The sequence below is a fragment of the Falco biarmicus genome, chromosome 12 (genome assembly GCF_023638135.1).
Source record: "Falco biarmicus isolate bFalBia1 chromosome 12, bFalBia1.pri, whole genome shotgun sequence".
Taxonomy (NCBI): Eukaryota; Metazoa; Chordata; class Aves; order Falconiformes; family Falconidae; genus Falco; species Falco biarmicus.
In genome coordinates this window covers 3,955,613-3,978,123 of record NC_079299.1, presented here as the reverse complement: position 1 = coordinate 3,978,123, position 22,511 = coordinate 3,955,613, and the positions used below count along the sequence as shown (strand labels likewise).

General features: G+C 40.1%; 1 protein-coding gene across 2 annotated transcripts in view; it reads right to left on the bottom strand.

Annotated features, from left to right (window-relative positions):
* Positions 1–22,511, bottom strand: part of FBXO11 (F-box protein 11) — a 79,100-nt gene that overhangs the window by 12,133 nt on the left and 44,456 nt on the right. The window contains exons 4-11 of one of the 2 annotated variants that reach the window (XM_056357690.1): positions 21,048–21,192; positions 19,585–19,714; positions 18,426–18,509; positions 18,213–18,345; positions 13,076–13,182; positions 12,866–12,977; positions 7,713–7,819; positions 7,489–7,626 (exon numbers count right to left, since the gene is read on the bottom strand). In XM_056357690.1, the coding sequence (XP_056213665.1) occupies positions 7,489–7,626; positions 7,713–7,819; positions 12,866–12,977; positions 13,076–13,182; positions 18,213–18,345; positions 18,426–18,509; positions 19,585–19,714; positions 21,048–21,192 (956 nt within the window). The remainder of the gene's footprint in view (positions 1–7,488; positions 7,627–7,712; positions 7,820–12,865; positions 12,978–13,075; positions 13,183–18,212; positions 18,346–18,425; positions 18,510–19,584; positions 19,715–21,047; positions 21,193–22,511) is intronic. The other variant, XM_056357692.1, reaches the window with a different exon arrangement.

The window sequence follows — 22,511 nt, the reverse complement described above, 5'->3', positions numbered from 1 at the left end:
TTATCTCCAAGGCCCACGAACGCTGTCTGCGGACCCAAAGCTTACTGCCAGCTCCAGCTACAACCAGTAACACCATCAGGAGCAGCCTGCTCCTTTCTCACCGCTTCTGTCTAAGAGCATGCAGGGGCTCCCGACCCGCCGCGCTTAAGCTCCGTCCAGCTGTCGGGCAGCTCGAGCCCAGATCCCTTACAGAGACCCTGCCAGGCGGCTATTAAGGTCAGCACTCCTCCTCTGGATAAAAGGATTGCAAGCGTTACATTGCCTCCACCTCCTTCTAAGAATGACTTTCAAATGTGACGGGTATTTTACTTGTGTTTTGTGATGGCTTGGGGTTACAGTTCATCAACTAGCGGTAGAAGAAGCTGGAGGATGCAGCAGCTGGCAGTGCCAGGATTGCTTAGTAAGAAAAAAAGGCCCCTGTGATTAAGGAAGAAGGGATGCATGCAGAAAAATTACATAAATTACATTAAAAAAATACAATGTTAATGACACAAAAGTACCAGGTATAAGGACACTCAAAATATCTTGGCAGTAGCTTTCTGCTTGAAAAATCCTAAATACTAAAAAGCAGCTCTGTACGCCAAATTTATTTAAAATACCAGGCACAGCATTAGCTGTGGGCACAAGACAATAACTACAGTGACAGAAAGTGTGGGCAAGAACACACCGCTGCAGCCTGCTAAGGTCTCAGCAAAGTAATCCCCAACAGACACCACAGCAATGGTAATGCTGATGCTTCCACACACTATGTAAGTGTACAGAAAAAGCTGATGTGATGACAAAGGAGGGCTCCTGCACAGCTGGATGAGCTCAGTAGACTTTTAACATTAAGACTAATACAGTAATTTAATTTGCTTTTTTTTTTTCTTTTTGTTAGGCTACATAAAAATGCAGAAAGCAAATACTGCCTTGAAATGCATTAGGGTTAAAACTTGGAACTGATGGGACTTTGTTCACTGCTGTTCTTCTCAGAGGAGTTTTTTCCCCACATATTTCTAAAAGGGCTTTATTTCTTACTCTGTCTCAAAGATCACAGCATTACAGAAACACGGGTGTTTCATGTTATTGTTTGAACAACACAGGTGTTTAAAGAAGAAGAAGAAGAAGAAGAAGAAGACAACCACCGTGCAAGCTTCAACACTTCCTAAATATTTACTGACACTTGTAGTCCCAACAGGGTAATAAAAAAAACAAACCACAAACCAACCCAGGAGACCAAGATAGAAATAAAAAAAAACTGTTAAAAGAGTATCTGACTCCGTATCAACTTAATTAAATAGCAATACTAAGTGTGACTGACGGCATAAAAAATCTGTTTATAAGAATTCGCTTCCCAAAGCCTGGAATGGTCTTTATTTGAGAACTGGTGGATTTTATAAAAATCCAAATGCAGCATAAAGAAAACCACATTCAAGACACAAAACAAACACTTTATTTTTAGGGCACAGGAAAAACTTGCTATTGCAGCAAAAGGCCAATTGAGTTTTTATGTAGTTTGTATAGAAACTGGCATAAGCTTCAAATAGGTTTTTTGGAGTTTATATACATGCTTCTTCAAAATTACCTGATCTGTAGTATTTGAGACTGAGCTGCCAATTAGGCACCATCATCTTTAACACATGCTACTATACTTTTCTTTCATCAAAAATAAAGAAAACAAGCACTAATGGTACATTTCTCTTTTGAGAGCAACAAAAATGAACGGTTATGCCTAGATCTCTGCTTTAAGCTACAAAATCATGCTTATTCTTACAGTAAATCAGAGCTACTCTGTTGTCTGCATACAACTACTAAATACAATTTATGACAAATGTCTGGTAACTTGTCTCAGGCAACTGGCAAGAGAGGTCAGCATAAGGCACCGAGCGCTGCCAATGCCATGCTGCATTTTTAATGCCTGCTTGTTAAACGTTTGGCATCAGCACTAAAGCAAACGTCAGAATATTGCCAGTTTAGAAATAAGAGGTTAAGTTTCTACAAGTATCAAAACACAAAGAACAGTCTGAGAGCATGAAACTGAAAAACAAAGCACTCTTGAACCTTTCAGAGCCAGCACTCCAGCACAGAAACCCACGGGAAAAGAATGTGTAGGGTAGGAATTCAACACTGGAATGTACTTACCCCACTTCACAGTCACAAGCAATGGAAAAAAATATAATATGCACCCAAAAATAACAGAAGGGAAGCAAAAGAAGCGAGCATAGAAAATCCATTAATTTGTTTAGCTATGTAGGATTTGTATCTGAAAGATACGACGTCTCTTAAAGAGTACGTAAATATTGCCAATTATGTCATTTCAACAACTCTATCACTAGCATGATACAGAACAGAGGATGCTGCCAACAGCTGACTGATGGGGGGAATCTTTCAAAGGAGTTTATGACTAAGAAAGATTTCAATAATATTTGCAGCCGAGATAAATATTAATCACATGTTCTCTTTAATGTGCTAGTGTTTCCTTTAAACAAAAGGAAAAATTTATTTCTATTCTGTTTTGCTTGTGATATCACACTGATCAGAGCACTGGAACAGGCATTCCACTGGTAACAAAATAGACCAAATACACTTTTATTTAAAACGAATCAAGGGAATTCAGTCTGGCTTTAAATTTTTTTAAATATTTCAGTACTTATATATTTAATATTTATACTTCAGTACTTAAACAGGCAGCAGCTCCCAGCCAGACTTTCCAATTAACCCTCAAGCCTACATACGGGCATCTCCCCCTGCCAGCAGTTACTGAAGCACTTTACCAGCTTTTCTATAGCAGAAATCACTCCATTACATGTTTCTGAGCCTGTTCAAGTCTTGGAGGGATGTATGCATGTATGTACACACTGAAGCAGATTAGGAGTGCTTATATAATATGCTAATACAGCTTAAACGAAGCAGCGCCAGTGTCCAAACAATGAGATAATACAAAACAAAGACACAACATTAGTTTGGCCATTTTGCAAAGAGGGGTGGCAAACAACTACATCTCTTAGAGAATATAAAACGATATAAAGAAATCTGTCAGAAAGCTGCTAGAAGGGCATTATTCTGGGCTGCTATAATCTTGCCCAACACAGAACAAACATGCTTCTTAGGACGTAACTAAGAGTGGAGAAGAGGGACTAAACAGAGGAGAATCCCACTATGTTTGACTTCCACTAGCAAGATTTTATGCCAGCAGCAAAACCAGCAGCACTCTGTGACCTGTTTACCTTCCACTGAGACCAGGCAACCGCAAATCAAAGAGCTACAACTAGTACTGCGCTGCTCCTTCATCCCACGTCCCCAGCAACCCGGCTGGAAAGGAGAAAAGCCTCACCACTTTCTATCCACGGTGGATTTTCCGTTAATACTGTTCCCAGGCTGCCAATGCTCATCAAGAACCCAACCAGATCTGGGTTAGAACTAAAGCCACAGGAAAAATACTTACATAGGAAGATACCCTAACAAAGGGGGAAAAAAATCTAGGGAGCCAAAACCCACCCAGTCAGGGATCAAAATAATTGATCTTCAAAACTATCTGCTGTTCTTCCTCTTACCCATGATAAAACTACATTTTTTTCCCCTCTGAAAGGTTGCTATGTTATGTATTAGCTATAATTGCATTAATCATTCATCAAAATTATGGAAATTTATTTCCCCAAAGAAATGTCATCTTACAAGAGATTATTATTTTATTCTATAGCCATGTGAGACCTAGCTAGCAACAGTCACCCCACACATAACACACTGCAGAAAATCCTCGTACAGACATTCAGTAAGAAAGCTAAAGCAATTTCGTACCTGAATTAATGAAGATTTTATTTAGGTATAAGGTTAAAGTGGTGGACTAGAGCTTCCTTGGAGCAAGAATTGGAAAGTCTAAGTTAAAAATCCCTGTCTACTGTAGCTAGATCTCTGACCACACCAAACTGGGGGAGGGGAGGGGGGTGGTGACAGCAAGCTGAAATACCCATGAGGGGGTATGGAAGGAACAGTGGACCCAAAGGTCAGCAGATAACGTAAAAAATTTAAACAAGAAAACAGAGGTCCAGTTTACACTCAGGCTAGACCTGCAGAAGTGTGACTTGGGACTCGTCTTTCTCAGCTGGTCAAAGCCATCAGTGTCTAACGCTTGCAATTTGATGAGTATTTTGTACAAGTATTATTTATCTTTCTCAGGAACTAAAGATCTACCAGAAAAACTACTACTTAGGTGATAAAAGGCATTTACTTAAAACAACATCCATGGATATAACATACCAGGTCTAATTATGGTCTTCTTGCCAGAGAACAGGCCGAGCATGTACTTAGCCATCGCCAGGCCAGGAGCGCGGTGGGTAGCAAGGCTAGGAACGAACCCAGGGAGGGCACTGGGCACCACTGTCCCGGAGGACGTGGGACAGGGGCTGGTTTGGCTGACCTCATTCTTCAGCAACGCTCCGAAATCCGGGCTGTTACAGCGAGGTTTTCATTACAGCAGCGACACAGCACCAGGGAAGAGGGTCCTATTTATCTACAGCATCTTTAAAAGTGCAACCCCCCAAGCAACTGACTATTATTCAACGAAGTTACAGGCAGTCCATGGCCTGCACTATCCAGCGCCTACAGCGGGATGATGAAATTCTGCAGTATGCTTGTGAAGGCAAGAGGGAATACTGAAATCACATCGATTTTGAACATAACACTTAATCTGACAGTGGGCAGTATTAACTTCAGCGTTCCTTATTTAGTTGGACATTGAGTTCACCATACTCTGATCGCATTTGGTACTTTTTATGTGTGTGATTTTCATAGAACCACAGAATAGTTTGGGTTAGAAGGTACCTTTAAAGGTCATATCTAGTCCAACCTCCCTGCCATAAGCAGGGACAGTTTCAACCAGATCAAGTTCCTCAGAGCCCCATCCAACCTGACCTTGAATGTTTCCAGGGATGAAGCATCTGCCACCTCTCTGGGCAACCTGCTGCCTCATCATAAAAGATTTCTTCCTTCTCCCTAGCCTGAATCTACCCTCTCTTGGCTGAAAACCATACCCCTTGCCCTACTGCAACCGGCCCTGCTAAAAAGTCTGTCCCCATCTTTCATATAAGCCTTTTAAAAACTGAAAGGCCACCATATGGTGTCCCTGGACCTTCTCCAAGCTGAACAACCCCAGCTCTCTCAGCCTTTCTTCAGAGGAGAGGGTTCCAGCCTCTCCTCTGGACCTGCTCCAACAGGTCCGTGTCTTTCCTGTGCTGAGGACCCCAGAGCTGGATGCAGCACTGCAGGGGGGGGTCTCACCAGAGCAGAATCACCTCCCTCGACCTGCTTGCCACGCTTCTTTTGATGTGGCCCAGGATATAGTTGGGCTTCTGGGCTGTGAGTGCACGCTACAGGCTCATGGCCAGCTCTTCATTCACCAGCACCACCAGTCCTCCTGAGGGTTGCTCTCCATCCCTGCATCCTCCAACCAGTACTGCTGCTGGGGTTGCCCTGACCTAGGTGCAGGACCTTGCACTTAGCGTTGTTGAGGTTCACATGGGCTCACTTCTCAAGCCTGTCCAGGTCTCTGGATGGCATCCCTTCCCTCAGGTGTGTCAGCTCACCACTCAGCTTGGGGTTGTCTGCAGACTTGCTGACATTGTGTCATTGATGAAGATATTAAACAGTACTGGTCCCAATACTGACGCCCGAGGGACACCAATCTGCATCCAGACATTGAACCATGGACCACTGCCCTCTGGATACAACCACCCAACCAATTCCTCATCCACCAAACAGTCCACCCATCAAATCCATCTCTCTTCAATTTACAGAGAAGGATGTTGTAAGGGATTGTGTGAAAGGCCTTACAGAAGTCTACATAGATAACAACCATAGCTCTTCCCTTCTCCACTGATGCAGTCGCTCCATCATAGAAGGCCACTAGGTTGGCCAGGCAGGACTTGCCCTTGGTGAAGCCATGCTGGCTGTGTCCCATCACCTCCCTGTCCTCCACGTGCCTTAGCAGGGCTTCTAGGAGGATCTATTCCATAATCTTCCCAGACACAGAGGTGAGGCTGACGGGTTGGTAGTTCTGAGGGTCCTCCCTTTCTACCCTTTTTCAAAATGGGTGCAATGTTTTCCTTTTTCCAGTCAGTCACCAGGGACTTCACCTGACTGCCACGGCTTTCCAAATATCGTGGAGTGGCTTGGCAATCACATTGGTCAATTCTCTCAGGACTCTGGGACGCTTCTCATCAGGTCCCATAGGCTTATATGTTCAGGCTCCTCAGGTGGTCACAAACCTGATCTTCTCTTACAGTGGGAGGGACTCTGCTCCTCCAGTCCCTGTCCTGGGGTCCATCCACTCACAAGGTGGGGAAAGAGTGGCTGCCAGTGAAGACTGAGGCAAAAAAGGTTGTTGAGTACCCTCGGCCTTCTCCTCAACTGTTGCTACCAGTTTGCTCTTTGGGGGGTACATGTTCTTTGGCTAACATACCTGCAGAAACCCCTATTATTCTTCGCATCCCTTGCCAAGTTCAGCTCCATCTGCACCTTGGTCTTCTGGAGCCCATCCCTACACAACCGGGCAGCATCCCTATACTCCTCCCAGGATACCTCTCCCTGCTTCCATTGCCTGTGCACCTCCTTCCTGCCCTTCAGTCTCACTGGCAGTTCTCAGCTCATCCATGCTAGTCCCTTGCCTTCCCTTCCTGATTTCTTACACCTGGGGACTGAGAGCTCTTCCAATTTATGGAAAGCATCCTTAAAGTCTGCCATTTGAAGAGAGGCTAGAAGAAAACTGCTCATTTTGCCGTGTGTGTGGGGAATTGGGACTTGGTCATTCAAGCAGGAAAAACATCGATTTGGCACTGTTTGGAAGACGTGCAGGATATTTTACTAAAACAAATCAGCAAATAAAAATCTATTATTTCAGTGGCAAAAATCTGTTCTGTTTATTATAAGGGCTATGCAAATTTATTACTCACTGCTTTACACGTACGTGGAAGTTACCACCTTCATCCCAGAGAAACAAACACTTTTATGAAAGAAGGTCTGAATTCTCAAATGAAATTCTGTGTTGAAATTCCACAACTAACTCCATGCTAGAAAAGTCCTCTTCCCAAAGAAGTTGAACGTGCCCTGTTTCCAAGATCTAACATTAAAATAAGACTGATTTGAGTCTCCACAGAGCATTTTATTTCACTTTTAAATCTTTCAGCACCTTATTTTTTTCCCGTTTCAAAGGAAAAAGAACGAAGTGATACTGTAAATGTAAGCCTACCATTTACATCCTATTTCAAGAGGTATTTTGTCACTGCAACATAATTCGATGTAGCAGGCTGCCAATCAACTGCAAAAAGCTTGCTTAAACCTCTTTCAGTTAAAATTGTCATTAGAGTTGCTCACTGAAGGGCAAGAGTTTAAAATACCTATTCACATGTAAAAGCGTGGGGTTTTTTTAACATTTCTTCAATGATGGGCAAAATTTGAAGACTTCAGCTATGCAACATCTCTATTTCTTTCTTCAGAAGAAAACATATACGTTACCATGCCATGGTCAAAAGTGAAAACGCCAACATCACGTCCATGGTGAATGTGATTCCGTCTGATAATGGGATTTCCATGGTTTTTAACCCAAATCCCTGCTAACGCATTATTGGAGATCTCATTGTCCTCATATATTCCCTGGGAAATAAAAATATAAATCAAGATGGGAATCAAGAACAGTAAACAATTTTATCAAAGTAAAGAAACTGATATAAAAAAAATACCTGTGCATGGTCTGTAATATAAAGTCCAACATTTTCACAGTCGCTGATGTTACAGTGTTTAATAGTAGGACAAGCTCCCTGGCCACTAACACATACTGCAGAGCCAACTGGAAGAAAACAGTACAGTTACCATAGCTTCAAAGCATAGCGTATTTATAAATAGTCTGGCAGTGCTTTTGCAAGAAAAGTTAGCGTGAACTGGTATTCTAAAAAGATTCGGCGTGCACAGTGCCAAAGCATTGCAAGCCACAGGCAGAAAAACACTAATGTCATCATTTTGCAGATGCAAAAAACCTGAGGTAGAAGTTGCTTTAAGACTCACTCTGCCAAGGATACACAGCTGCATATGATTGCCAGAATAGACAATAGCTTATATAATAATTCATTCTTATGAAAGTTCTCACTCATTTATTTCCCTACATTAGGCTGACTGTACACTGACTGTTCACAACAAAGGACAACAAAAATATAATAAAATTCTATGCTAATTACCGCCTTATTTTACTTCCCTTTAAACTTTCATAACCCAGTACTTCAAAGAGCCCAAAGAAATAATAGTTTTGTGGCACACAAAGACACACTGTCTAACTAAAGATGAGCAGGAGACAAACAGCACAATCTCAAGTACTAAACCAACAGGTCTCTTCCCAGCTAAATGACAAAGCTCCTCGGATGATTCCAGCTACCATACCATTACTCAGAAAACAAACTCTTTTCAGGCAACTAGACCTCAGACTGCTCAGGACTTCATCAGAGCAGCTCCATCCCCTGAACTTCACAAAGTGTGAAAACATGAACTTCTGCAGCCACTGAAAATCAACAGCAGGTTCACAGTGATTTCAGAAAGGCAAGTCATCTCAGTCTAATAAGTAGCTGGCCAGCGTAGCGCACGCCTTCCCCACAATTAAACATCACTAAATAACCAAGCCAGTACACGCTCTATTAGTAAGTTTTCATATTACCTTTCTAGCATAGTACCACAAAGACTATAGTTTAATAATTCATAGACTCATTTACAGAGCTTTTTTTTTTTTTTTCAAATCCTAAAGAAGTTATTTTGATTGTCTAGTCTGACCTTATGAATAATACAGGCTATAATAATTCCCCGAATTAATTCTTGCTTCAGTTCTAGTAGCAGGAACTTCAGCACATATCTTTTAGAAACACATTTAATTTTGATTTGAGTATTTCCAGCAACTGAGAAAGCACCATAAAACTTGTTAACTGGTTACAGAGTTGTTACCCTGTTAATTTACACTTTAATTGCTCATCTGAATTCCTCCAGCTTTAACACGCAGATACTGGTTCTCTTTATACCAATGTATGCCATACACAATGCACACACGTATTTAGCGCAAGCAATTTACTCCTTTAGCCTTCTTGATAAAGTAACAAATGTCAGTATGTTTTTTATTATAACTGACTTTTCCTGCTTTATTTTGTAGGCCTTTTCACAGAACTGTTTCTGAGTTTTCAACATGTTGCTATGGTCGCCAGGAAAGAGGACTTTATTCTGAAGCAGGACTAAGCAAAGGTGTAAGAGTCTCTTTCTTCTGCTCAATATTTCCACAGGTGTAACTAAGGATCACATCGATTCTTTCGGCCACTCGACTACACAGAGGCTCATATGTAGCTGTTTACCCACTTTCACCCTCTAAGCTTTTCCCAGGAATCCAGCTTCTCGGGACAGAGATTGATCACTTAAAACTGGGAACAAAAGCAAGTTGTGCGTATAACCTTCACACTTGTCCACAGTAATACGAATGTTGTTTGAGAGCCCACCTGCCAGAAAGGGCATAGCAACCCATCCTCCTGGTTATTTATAACACCTTAAGTCTTCATCATCTACAAATCTCATCAGCATGCGTTTTATTTCTTCTCTGTAAGTCACTGATAAAGTGGCTTAAAGTCAAGAAGTCGTCTTTATAAATGGCTTTTTCGTGGCTCTTTCAAATTACCCTGAAAGTTATTTTTCATCTATTTAATGTGTGCTCTGGTAATTCTGTAAAATTCTAATGTTTTAAGGCATCACATGTTGAAGTCAAATATTTTTCAAGGACCTATGTAATTCTACTGGGACTGCTACCTTTGTTTAGTCAAAGAAAGTAATCAAAAATGTTAAACAGTGTGATGCAACCATTATAACTTTCTGTAAATATGCATTAGTTTGCTTCAGACATATGTTTCAAATTCTTGATTGACCAACCCCCCACATTTACTCTCTCGTTATTCTGCCCAGGATCAACAGGCAGCACTACCTGCCGTACTTCATTCTGGTTAGTCTCCCCCCTGCCCCAGGGACATACACCTCTCACCCAGGTTTCAAGTTACTGATGATACATAATAGGAGCCCAGAAGATTTCTTGGCCGGTTCTTTTTAAACTCCTGCATGATTTTAGAACGTCTATTTTTACAGCTGTTTAACCTCATCCACGGTTACTGTCAAGAATGGAACGTATTTCATTATCCCTCTAGGGTACGAGCACATTTATCATTCCTGCCTATTCTCATTAAATATGGAACAAAAATTACACAACACTTTGCCATTCGAATTCTTCCATTCTATGATTGATCAGCATCACTGCTAAAACCACCTTCGTTCCCAAAGAAGAGACACAAGGACTGTCTCTTCTAGACAGATCTTACATCTTGTCTTGTTTATCAGTTTCCTTCTGGGGGTCAGGAATATTTTGTTGGGGTGTCTGGGTGAGGTGGGGTGTGTGTCTCGGTTTCTTGCAATTCCCAGTTTCCTACTTATATTAATTGCTAATAACTTCTCCATTCTTGTATTTCATAATTGCTTTCACCCTCTTTCCTCTACCTCTTTTGGTGATACCAAGGAGACGTGGATTTTTTGGGAACCCACTGTGATGTTTTAAAAGCATACCTCTATCACATTTTGCTTATTTAAGTGAAAGCAATCTTTATATTCTGATTCACGTCACTGGACTTCATTATTGTTTGTGTGAAATTGGTCCTTTTCCAGTATCAAGCACATGTACTACTGGTTTAGGTTTTATTTTGTTTACCCAGAATGTAACGATTGCACACACTTAAGCAATACTTCAAAAAGGCACGTTGCCATCCACTACTACTTTTATCTATCAAGGTGAAAACTAATACAGATTTCCTCTACAATGGATGCAATACAACCCTCTGGGCTCAGGATCTTGCCATTTAAACTTCATTTTAAAATAATTCAAAGAGGCTTTGGATTGGCAGCAGTAGACCTCCAGCTTAAATCACTAGCACTTACATAGCTCACACCTTTACATATTACATACATTAAGAGCTTTACACATGACATAATGTAGAAATATGCTTTAATGCAATTAGGAGATCCACAGAAAGGGTATCAAGCATGTGCTAGGAAAGATTTTGAATGCTTATGGATCAATATTTCAGAGATGTCATTGACTTGGAAACAGTAAATGCCTTTTCTGGCAGACTGCCATTCTTCCTGCCTTTTTACATGCACTCAGTACTTCCTGAGTAGGTTATAGCAAGGCTGGGCAGGACTTGAAGTCAATAAAAATTAATAATCAATAAGTGATGATGATAGCACAGCCTACACAGCCCCCCAGACTGACAAGAAATTTTAACTGTGGGGAAAAGAAGCAACAATTCAATGCAGCAAACATTCAGAAATCCAGAATAGTGGAGAGGGCAAAAGTTCAGAATTCTTAGGAACAGCCTTCCATAATGAAAAGTGGTCATCACAAGAACTACCAAAGCTTAGTTTTAACAAAAAATTTTCAAAGACATCAAGATCTACTAGCTTACCTATGAGCACGTTTCAACATGAAGCCATGCAGCTCTTCAACCTATTTTTATAACCAAACTGAACGTGATCCAAGAAACAACTCTGATTTGTTATCAGGGTCCCCAATATTGGTACATAGGAACTTCCAGAACAAATTTTCTTTGTATACTTCAGTTTCCCAGTATTTAGCATTAAACAAAGAAATCTAGATACTGAGAGCAGCTAGCTGTCCTTTGTTCCTCTTTTTTCCATTTTTAACACTTCCACATATTAGCTGATAGGTCTCCAATAAAAGAGGTGGTGATGTGAAGCACAGAGGTGCCTTGACCAGAACTGTACAGCTTTATAGCCTGAAACCCCCAAGAGCAAGCGTCTCTTCCTCTACAAGACACAGACAAGGAATGCTTCCACTGTTCTTATTATGGTTCCCTGCAGAATTCCCTCCTCCATAGTTTGTACCAGAAAAGTGCAGGTTTTATATCTAGTTTAAGATCTCCTTGTCTCCTTGCCTTCACGTTGAGCTGAGCAACCTTTATGCACATTCTGCTGTGTAGATCCATCCCATTTCACTAGCTGAACTTAGATATATAAAATTCACGTTGCCATTTCCATGCAAAGACAGTATCTTAATTGTCTTGTCCCTCTTCTGACAACTCCGTTTCACCTGGTTGTGTTCAAACACGTTAAGCTTGCCACGTCTTGAGTCTAGCGACTGCAGACTGCCACGTCTTCCTGCCAACAACTGTGAACTGCCATCCAGCCTCTCACCTCCACTGCCTCTGACCCTTTCTTTCCTTAATCTAGACTACCAATGTTTCCCCACAGCAGGATTCCTTATTATCTCTGATGGTGAAATGAGTCTAACTTTCCACACTATGCATTTCTTCTGTCTGTATTGCTAGGAACTCATACTTGGAGTATTGTAAAGTCATTCTGCTCTTGACAGGAAAGTGAACTTCGCTTAGCATTTACAGCTCATGACTGTTTTAATACCATCAATCCCAATATGGCATATTGCAATGAACCTAACGTACAAGTGCCACGTGTGTCCCCTTCAAAAGCCCTCTCCTGCCAGCTAGAATTATATATATACCAAAACCAGGTAAGTTTGTATACAATTTTAAGTGTCACTTTTCAGGTTTTAAACTCTTTGCCCTGAGTCTCCAAACCGATTCCAATAGAAGACCAAGTAGACAAGATCACAAAGTCTTGGATAGAAAGACGTCACTGTAATAATGCCACTTCAAGGCTTGCAAACCTGCATTAAACACCTGCATCAAAAATTGAAATATGTCAATAGTGATCATAATTCGTGTGCTGCTTCCATGTGTCCTGGTTAGTTTAGTACCTTTCAACAGTGTTACTTTCAAACAATAAAAAGCCTACTAACCTGTACAAGTACTTCGAATAATACAGTGATCTATAATTGGACTGCAGTTCACTGTAATCTCTAAGCAGTGGTGTGCATTGTGGTGCTGAGCAGATTTGTCATCAGGGTTGAACTGCAAAAGACAGACAATACAGAAGCGTAGTGTTTATTTAATTGCTTAGGCATTAAAATGAAATGATTAAAAGCTCTGCTAAAGTTTGAGAATCTTACCCTGATTGTCATATATCCAACATAGGCATCTTCAGAACCCTCCATAAAAACGAAGGTGGAATCTCTAGTGTTTTCTATTATAACTTTATCTGCTACTTTTCCAGGTGCTGTAAAGAAGACATTAATTGAGTCTTAGTTTATGCCACCGAAAAAAAAAAAATCCTCAAAAGATTTACAGAATTCTCTTCAAAGCAACGAAGGAAAATGAATACTACTCTTGGCACATACATTCTTTACATCAGAAGAATCTTAAAACACAAGGTTTCAAAGACAATGAAGAAACCAGTCTTTAACTAAGACAATCTTGCACCAATTTAGTATCTAGTACCACGAGAAAAATCTTCTCTTGTACAGAGCTAGTTTTTGACTACTACTTATTACAAACCGAATTAACAGTTTAAACATGGGTACCAGTCCAGAAGCACTATAATTCTGTTACTAAGTACAATTTATTTTGGTACTCTAAACCCTTTTATTCAAGCTAAACACATACATTCCATCACTAATTTGAACCAAATTAAACAACTACTTAGTAATCTGCTCACGACCTATGAGTGACCTCCTCACACTTCTCAAATGGAAGATTCAGAGTTTTGAATTTATATCCTCATTATGCTTTAGAAGAACACCTAAAATTAGACTAAACTATACTTCTGAAAGCATGTACAGAAGGTTTGAAAGCGGTTTGTCTGCAAGCTCCCATAACCTGCAGGTTGATTTCCTGCGTGAGCAGCAAGGCTCTGCTCTGTTCTTCACCCTTAATGCAGAGGAAGGAAATGTTTACATTGGTGTGGTAACAGCCAGCAGAGGGGGTACAAGGTAACGCCAGCCCTACGTTGGTACAAATTCAATGATGCATATACAAGGAAGACAGTTTTGTTAGATTCAAAACTGCGCATTAAATATGCGAGCCAGAAGAAGCCTTCTCAATAGACAAAATGTAAATATGGAAGTTTCACATATTATAGCAGGTAAGTTATCTGATAGGAATTTCAAACCATTCCCAACTCAAGACACACAAACGTGACCAGACATCTGCCTTAAACTCTATTTTATTGAAGAGCCTACTCACAGGATTTCTTATGAGCAGATCTTTCTGTTGTCTGTTGACACTAGTACAGACAAGTGGTATGTCCTGTTCTTTATCACTTCTGCAGAGAGGTGCCAGTCAGAATGAAGCAACATTTACATCATTATCCAGCCTGTTCTCACTATCTAAAAGCCAGATCTCTGCTTTCATTGCTGCAGAGCTGCAAATATTTTAAGGTAGTCTAGCTCTTCTTTGTACCACTATTCACTTAGTACTAGATAACAACTAAAAGAGGCTTTGATGAGGATTTGTGTCATCATACAAAATCGTTTTCTGTGGTCTAGTAACATTTATATATAATATATAGAAATAAAAATATATAGATTTGCCAGTGCAAATGCGCTGGCATACACACATCTGTATACCTCACCCCCTGAGAAAGAATGACACTGTATTGCAGGTGAACCAAAACCAGAAAATAAATGGAACCCTTATAACAGGAAATAAGAGCCATAAATTAATATCAGAACTGCGTTCCCTTTGGGGAAGGGGCAGGGGGGGAATTGCTCTTCACAATGGATGCTCTGAAACTGTCAAACAAAGCAGAGATTCGTGGAATCGTGCTTGGAGGCATTCGCCGTGCACTTGGATGATGTTCTCTACAGACATCTCTTTCCTCTCAGCACATGAGTTACTTTACAGGTCTCTGAGTTTGGGAGGTCCCAGGATGCCCGTTATGGAACATGCCAATTACTAACACCACTGCGTTTAGATCCACCCCCAGGAAAAGGCTGAGGAGGGAAGGGGACTAGCTCAAGCATTGGCTTCTTATGAAATTCATCAGAGAAACCCTGTGACACATCCTATTAAGTCTTCGCAAAAGAATTACTCAGAGAAATACCTGTATTTCAGCTTTTGGCTTAGACCACTTTAGAAGAGAGAAACCAGCATAAGAAAGGGGAAGAAAAGAAAACGGCCCCTAATTTTGTAATCAAGCAAAACATAGTTCTCAAGAAGTCTGTTTGCTGAAGTCTAAGGGAGCTGTGTTCCATGGGATCAGAATTCACACTCAGTTTAAGGACCAAGATGAGACCATTTAGAAAAAAATTAACAGAAAGCCTACAATAATGGAGTGCCTAAAGAATTAAAAATTAACTGGATGTTGCCTCGGAATTATTTTAGTCCTCAAAAGGAATAAAACAATTTCACTTTTCAGGGCATTAACAGAAGAATAACCAGATTTTTCAGGAAATAGTTGCGACCTTGTTCCATTGTACCAGTCAAAAAATGCTGAGGCCCTTTCAGATCTTGCAGTCTGTAAAATCTACAGTAAAGAACACAGCTCTAAACTGGTCTAAAGCACAATTTTCAATTCAAAGATGCAGAACGGGTACTTAAAGAAGAGTACAGGCATATGGAAGTTCTCCTGCACTTAAAAGTTAAAAAACACCTAATTAGGACCATCTTTATCATTTTAGATTTTTCTACTCTTAAAATCACAATAATTCTTATTGGCTTTACTAATTTTTTTCTTGACTGGAAAATCCTTCGATAATCTCTTTTGCACTTACTGGCACATTGTTTATGTCAAATGGAAAATAAAGTGAAAGAATGAAAGCTGTATCTCCTAAAATACAGAACACGCACATATTCAGTGAAGATTCTCAGATCAGGACATATGTCTGTATGCTGAAACCCAGCTACTAAGATGAGAGACTTCACATCTTGAGTGAGATGGGCACTCCACGGAGGGCTTGTATTCATGCAGTGATCTGCCCCCCCCTCCCCAAGCATGCAAAGTAGAATTCCTTTAAGAAATTCACAGCTATTTGTTCACTGAACCAGATGCATCAATTTTCTTACAGGACCTCTACCCTAGCTTCTTACTTGACAGTTCAGATAAGCCACAGTACTAGTAACACATCCAGAGGCTTTCTCCTGAACCCGACTCCTTCCCCTAGATTTAAGGAAAGAAAGAAATAACCCCAAAATTAAACAGAACAACAAACCTAGAATACCAGGTGCTATTTTCTAAGAACATGTTGCTTATATGAGAAAGCAGAAGCTTCTTAAAAGCTTGAGGTATGTAAAGCTGCCTTTCTAATAATGCTGTCCTGAAGAAGAAGTCAGCAGAAGAAACTATTAAAGAAATTTGAGTAGAACTGCGGTGAGATTTGGTACTGCCTTAATCCTACCATTCCGAAAAGCATGCCAGACTGAACAGAGAAGAGGTAGTTCTCCAAGGCTTAGTGGTTCACTTTAATTTGTTTTCTTTTCCAGACAAATGAAAATTGACTCCCTCTGCAATGTCACTCACCATTCAGTGGAGAAAGTCTGAGGAAGCAAAAAAGTCAGCAGTGCCAGAAACGAAAATGTAAATACATCTAGCATTTCTGGATTCCTCCTGGAGATTTTGTTCCCCAAGACAGCTATTGTGTTACAAAAATACACAATGCAGATCCCTTGCTTTTAAAGAACTGTAGTTAAGATAACTGTTTTTCTGAATAACTTAATTCCAGTGCAAGGGAAAGCATAGGGCCTTTCAAAATCTAAAAGGAACCAGAGAACATGCAGAAGTTTAACCAGACATCAAAGATGTCGTTTCAAGTTTCATGAGGTAATTAAGAAATTATCTTAGGACAGGGCTGATCCAGTTTCTTCTGGATTTTAAACACTCCATGAATATGACTCGCCCTGTTTGTACTGGCATCTATTACTGCCATCCTCTATCCAAAACAGAAGCCAGGGGTATTTTGTCATTTGTCTAAGGCCACGTCTGCATTAGCAAGCACTGCGGTGCAACATGAGTGGTACTACAGAGCCAAATAGTGCTGAGGATCAGACATCCATGCTGCATCTGTTGTGGGGCAGCAAGGGTAGAAGATGCTGTGACTTTGGACTAGTCCTAACCTGGTCCCTCTGACTGAACATACACCAACCACTGGAGTGCAGTAAGAATATTCTAGGAACACATCTCTTAAATTAGTCTCATCCAAAAAGAATCCAGCTTGTGCTCCACAACACAAACCAAAACACTGTAAGTAGGGATGTTCAAGACGTTAGCTTCAGAAACGTAGTAATGAACTGACAAACCAACATACTAAGGCAGCTGCATCTTGCAGCTCTGCAGGGACAAGTTTTAAGACTAACGCTGGAAACACTCTGACTGCATTGCTCAAAGCTATTCTCGCTGCCAAGGCTGCAAAACCCAGGCAAGAAGTGCCAGAACAGGCTCACTCAACAACAAAACAGTTGTTATGCAGAACAGATAGATAACTGAAAAGGACTTTTTAAAAAACAAACAAAAAAACCCACAAAAAAACAAAGCCCCCCAAAAACCATAAAAAACTCCCACGACAAACAACTCGCCACCCAAAAAACCCCACCAACCACCCAAAAAAACCCAACACAGACAATATCTCAGAAAAAGCAGGCAGCAGGCAATTCACTTCTGGGTCACCACAGACCGTAAGACAGTCTTACTATGCCATGTGCTACCAGGGATCAGCATATTCACAGTAGGTCAAGAAAAGCAAATAGCTTCACAAGCACCACAATTTGCAGCCAGGTGTACTCTATCAACTTCCTAAAACATTCCTATTCTGAAAGTCATATTTCCTTCTCCATTAAGGTTCTCCTTTAGAGGGGCTAGTTGGGAGACAAGCCGAGAAAGAACCTCCAGTCTCAGAATCTTTCTGCTGGATGCTCTCATTTCCTTCCTCGAGACGGAATTATGATGCTGAAAAAAATGGGACAGATACTAATTTGGGCTTGCTCTCACTGCTGGATTCTACTCTGGAGATAGGTTATATATACACAAGTTTCCTAAGAACCACCTCAAAATTTCAACTGCACTCATGTAACTGTGTATACTTTCTGACAAATTCAGGTTTTTTTCTCCTAATGAAATGAAGAGATAAATAAATTATTCCAAGAACTAACACGCAGACAATGGTACTTCAGTCTGAAGCATCAGTTACTTTGGCGACACTTGTACAGAAAGACTGGCATTTGTACTGGGTATTTAATGCACCATAATATCTTTGTAATTAAGGTGTAATTAACACAAATCATATTTGGAGACAAATCGGATCTCTGTTTAAATACCTGCACCGATCATGGTGATTGGAGATTCTATATATATCCATTCATCAGTATATATACCAGAGTGAACAAAGATAAGTCCATCAAAATGAGCTTCCTGAACTCCACCAAGAGCATCCTCAATGGTATCGTAATACTAGAAGAAAAGGGACAAGTTTAGAGAAATATCCACGCAAAGATACATAGATATTCTTAAGAACAGCTTTAGAAACATACCAACATATTTTCTCTTCCTTTGTATCTTGCAGGATTACTGTAGAAGTGTTCAGCAAAACCTGGCTTTACATGCGCTCCTTTGTACTGAAACAAGGAAAGTTATTTTATGATAAGCTTGCAGATAGGTGGATCTGAATGCACAGATGAGACCTACTAAACCCCTAATTAATAAGCCATTTGCTGATACCCATTTGTTCCAGGAACTAAGGATCATATTTGACCTCCCAAATTAGGCAACCAATTTGAAATGGCAACATCAAGACTAGTCTGAGCCTAAGAGCGATCAACTAAACCAAGAGGTTAACCTACTTCCACAGCCAGAAGCCTCTGAAGTGACTGAAAATGTTCACACACCTTATCCACTCCACAGCATTCTAATTTCTACCTTTTTATTTTCTAGCCGCTTGCCACAAAACAAACTGCATTTATACAGCAAGGAAAAAAGAAACCTGTGCCTTCACTTTTGAGTGAGTACTGAACAAAGACACCAAGTCAAAGATTTGTCCTCAACAAGCTTCAGAATTTCATGAACCAATTACACACAGCACTGTACAATACACTCACCTCAGTATCTGTTTCCCTTACTTACGTTCTTCAAATATCATGCCCAGCCATCCTTACAACACCTTTGACACTTTGGATTAGAGGTTCAATCATGCACCTTAAAGCTAACTTGTTTAGCTCCAGTCATGTCAGCTGCAAATCGCTAAGCTTAAGTGATATTATCAATATATTGTTTGGTTTACTAGAGGAAGATGCATATGAATCTGATAAGTAGCATGCACACTGGTTTAGTAAGATATGACGACAACAATATATTTGAAGTTTATTTGTGTGCCACAGATCATGACAATCTCTTCCACGGGATTTCAGTGATGCAAAACACCAGGCAAACCCAAGACAGGAGAGCTGGATGCTCAAGCATTCCACTTTACCATGATGTGTCTCTCTAAAGTGTGCCTCAAAACAGGAAATAAATTCAGATACTCCCCTACTGCATAACACAACAGGAATATCTCTTCCCACCTCCTCAGTCCCATCATCTTATTTAAAGTTTAAAACCAAAATAATTACTATTGTCAGCCACATTTCAGAAGTTGAGGTTTTTGCTTTTATAAAATCACCTTTAAATTGGAATATAAATGAATATTATCGTTACCAGTTGCTGAAAGCTTTCTTTCCAGGGATTTGGATGTTCATATTCTTCTGGATTAATCTGATAAAATTTACCAGGTTCAGGATGCATCATTGGACGAGTGTACTCAAATACTTCCATATACAATCTTTTCCTGAGCAGAAATGTCAAGCAGAAAAGAAAATTAATGTATTTCTGATTACTCTTTCATTTGAATGTAACGCCAAATGTTAGAAACTGGGTTTTTTCCAAAAGCATTTGCCAGTCTGTGACAGTGATTTTGACCAAGATCAGTAACAACCACTTAAAAACATTTCCACAACAATTTTTCTGTTGGACTGACTGCTGTTTTTCTAAGAAAAAATTTTGACATGCGTTTCACGATCCAAGCAAAGAGTTCTCAACATGTAATTTTCATGAAGAAATTTAAGCAGTTAGTTACACTGTGTGTGGAATCAGAGTCTAATTGCACATCAGCTACGGCACTGCCTTAACACTTACAAAAGCTAGTACCATAAGAAAATTTAAGACAAAGCGTGCTACCACTTCTTCCTCACCTTGGCAAAAAAAAAAAAGGCTGAAAAAATGCATTCATGGAGAACAAACGATGCACTGTATTTCAAAAAGAGTTAATCAGTGGACAGATTACAGTGGCTTAAAAAGAACGAAACAGCACACAACTGGATTTTTTTATTAGTGCCAGAATACAAAAAATTGCACTGTCTGAGTGTGCTGATATTAAGCCCAGACTTACAGGATGCCACTGAATCTCAGAAGGTGTACTTCATCTGACAAGATATCCCCAGAACTGTCTTTAGGACAGTAAGGAAAAAAAGAAGGGGGTGGGATTTTAATGATGTTATATTCAATTTTTTTTCTTTTAGTCTTAAATTTTTCTTTTTTAAAAAAACAGCCTAAGAAATGTGATTTTTTTCTCTTATAAAAATTACAGATAATTTAGATCCCATTTATCCAAGCTCTCAAAAACCCAGAGGTAGGGTGGATTCATGAGGGAAAACAGCCTGACTATCCAACCATTAAACAAAACAAACAAAAAATCAAATGAAATAAACATACACACAAAAATCTAATTAACACTAGACAAAACTTGCATCTAATATTAAAAAACGTGTTGTTTCTTCTGCATCAAGTAACACAATCCCCACAGTAGCCTGAAAAACTTTGAAGAGGAAGAAGGAAAGGAGTAGCTACTGAAGGTATATTTAAAAAAAGATTTAAAAATCTTTTTTAAAAGAGCTGTTATTTAACTAGTATCTACACTACTAGAGAGTCAGAAGTTTCACTGTTTAACACATAACCAGCTATTCCTAAGTAACAAATAATGCTTAAGTAAACCAGACATACTAAAACACAACTGGTTTTAATCTAACTAATTGTAACCAACATTTCAATTTTTCTATTGTACTGGCATCTCCTGCTGCACATCCAGCATTTCTCAAGATAATGAGGAATAGCTTTTCACTTACCACAAAATTGGATCATTAGCCAGCTCACTGAAGCGTTTACACACACAAGCTGCTCTACAGAGATCCTGCTCCAGCAGGTAGGAGAAGATCTTTAGAACCACTTCATCCGGCAACTTCTCCTGAAGATACTGTTCTGCAGGTGCTGCTATTAAACAGTAATCTATGTGAGATTATCGACATATTTAACCAGCCCAAATCCTGACCAAAACAGATCACCAACTTGCCATTTGAATGAGTCCCATTTAAAATGTCAATGATCTCAAAGGAACTTTTTTTTTTTTTTAAAAAAAATTCCTTTCATCTAAATCTAAAGGCAAAAAAAGAGCTAAATAGTTGACTCTAGAGTCAGGTAGGAGTTACAGGCTTCAAGTCCTCTTTCAAAACTTTTTAGTTCACCTTTTGTACTGGAGGAATCAGTCTGCATACAACTGCAGACATTAAGTAGGCTACTGTGCACGTTCCAGATATACTGGCTCCTCACTGCTATTAGCTTCACTGTGGTTCAATTAACCCACATTATCCATAGGATAATAATAATAATAATAATACAGCCCCAAAGTCAGAATCTCTGCAAATGTTTTCAAACACAAAAGAATTTACTCAGAAATAATCACTGTCTGGAAGAGCTACTAGCAAAACTCCCTTGTTCTCCCACAATGAACACACTGGGAGAAGGGATGTCTGGGATGCAGGAAACCAGTAGCCAGCAACAATTCCAAAGTCTCCTCCCTTCCACTAACTCCCATTCATGCTCTTTCTTTTAAAATGAAAAATCTAAGCCAGAGGAAGCATTACCCTTGCCAGATGTATTTCTTGAGAGAGGTCTGAGAAAGCGGCATTCCCGTACCATTGTGTGGAGATGCCGAGTGCACTTCGTTAACCCCCCGCTCCTGGGCACACGTGCACTACATACAACAGATCGTATAGGAAACCCCCAGCTGTCGCTCGTGTTCTCACCAGACCCTTCTGTGGCAGGTAACCTCACAGCAGAGATCTGTCTGCACAGGTCACTTGTTTGGTTATTGTCTTTGGGATCCTTCCTCAGGCAGAACTGTACAGGACAGCTTCCAAAGTTCAGAGGATTTGTACGCAAGGCATTAAAAACTCCTGCTACATTCATAATACAATTACATCCATGTAATGCCTCTTGCATTATTCATTTTTTCCTAGAACATCTGAACCTAGGGAGCAATAGGATCATGATTTTGGCTACTACAGGAAGACTACTAAAGTGACCCTCAGAAAGATGATCTGCTAAATTTGAGGGAATAATATTCTGAAAAATAGTGTCCACATGAGATTATACAAACACACAGACACACACACACACACACGAGAAAAAGAAAAAGAGGTAAGCCCCAAGTCCTCCCTGGGCCAAGCTGCACAAAAAACTACATTAGCTCTAGCTAGAAGAGAAAGAAGATATGAATTGCAAGGACCAGAACTGTGGCTTTTATGAAGATG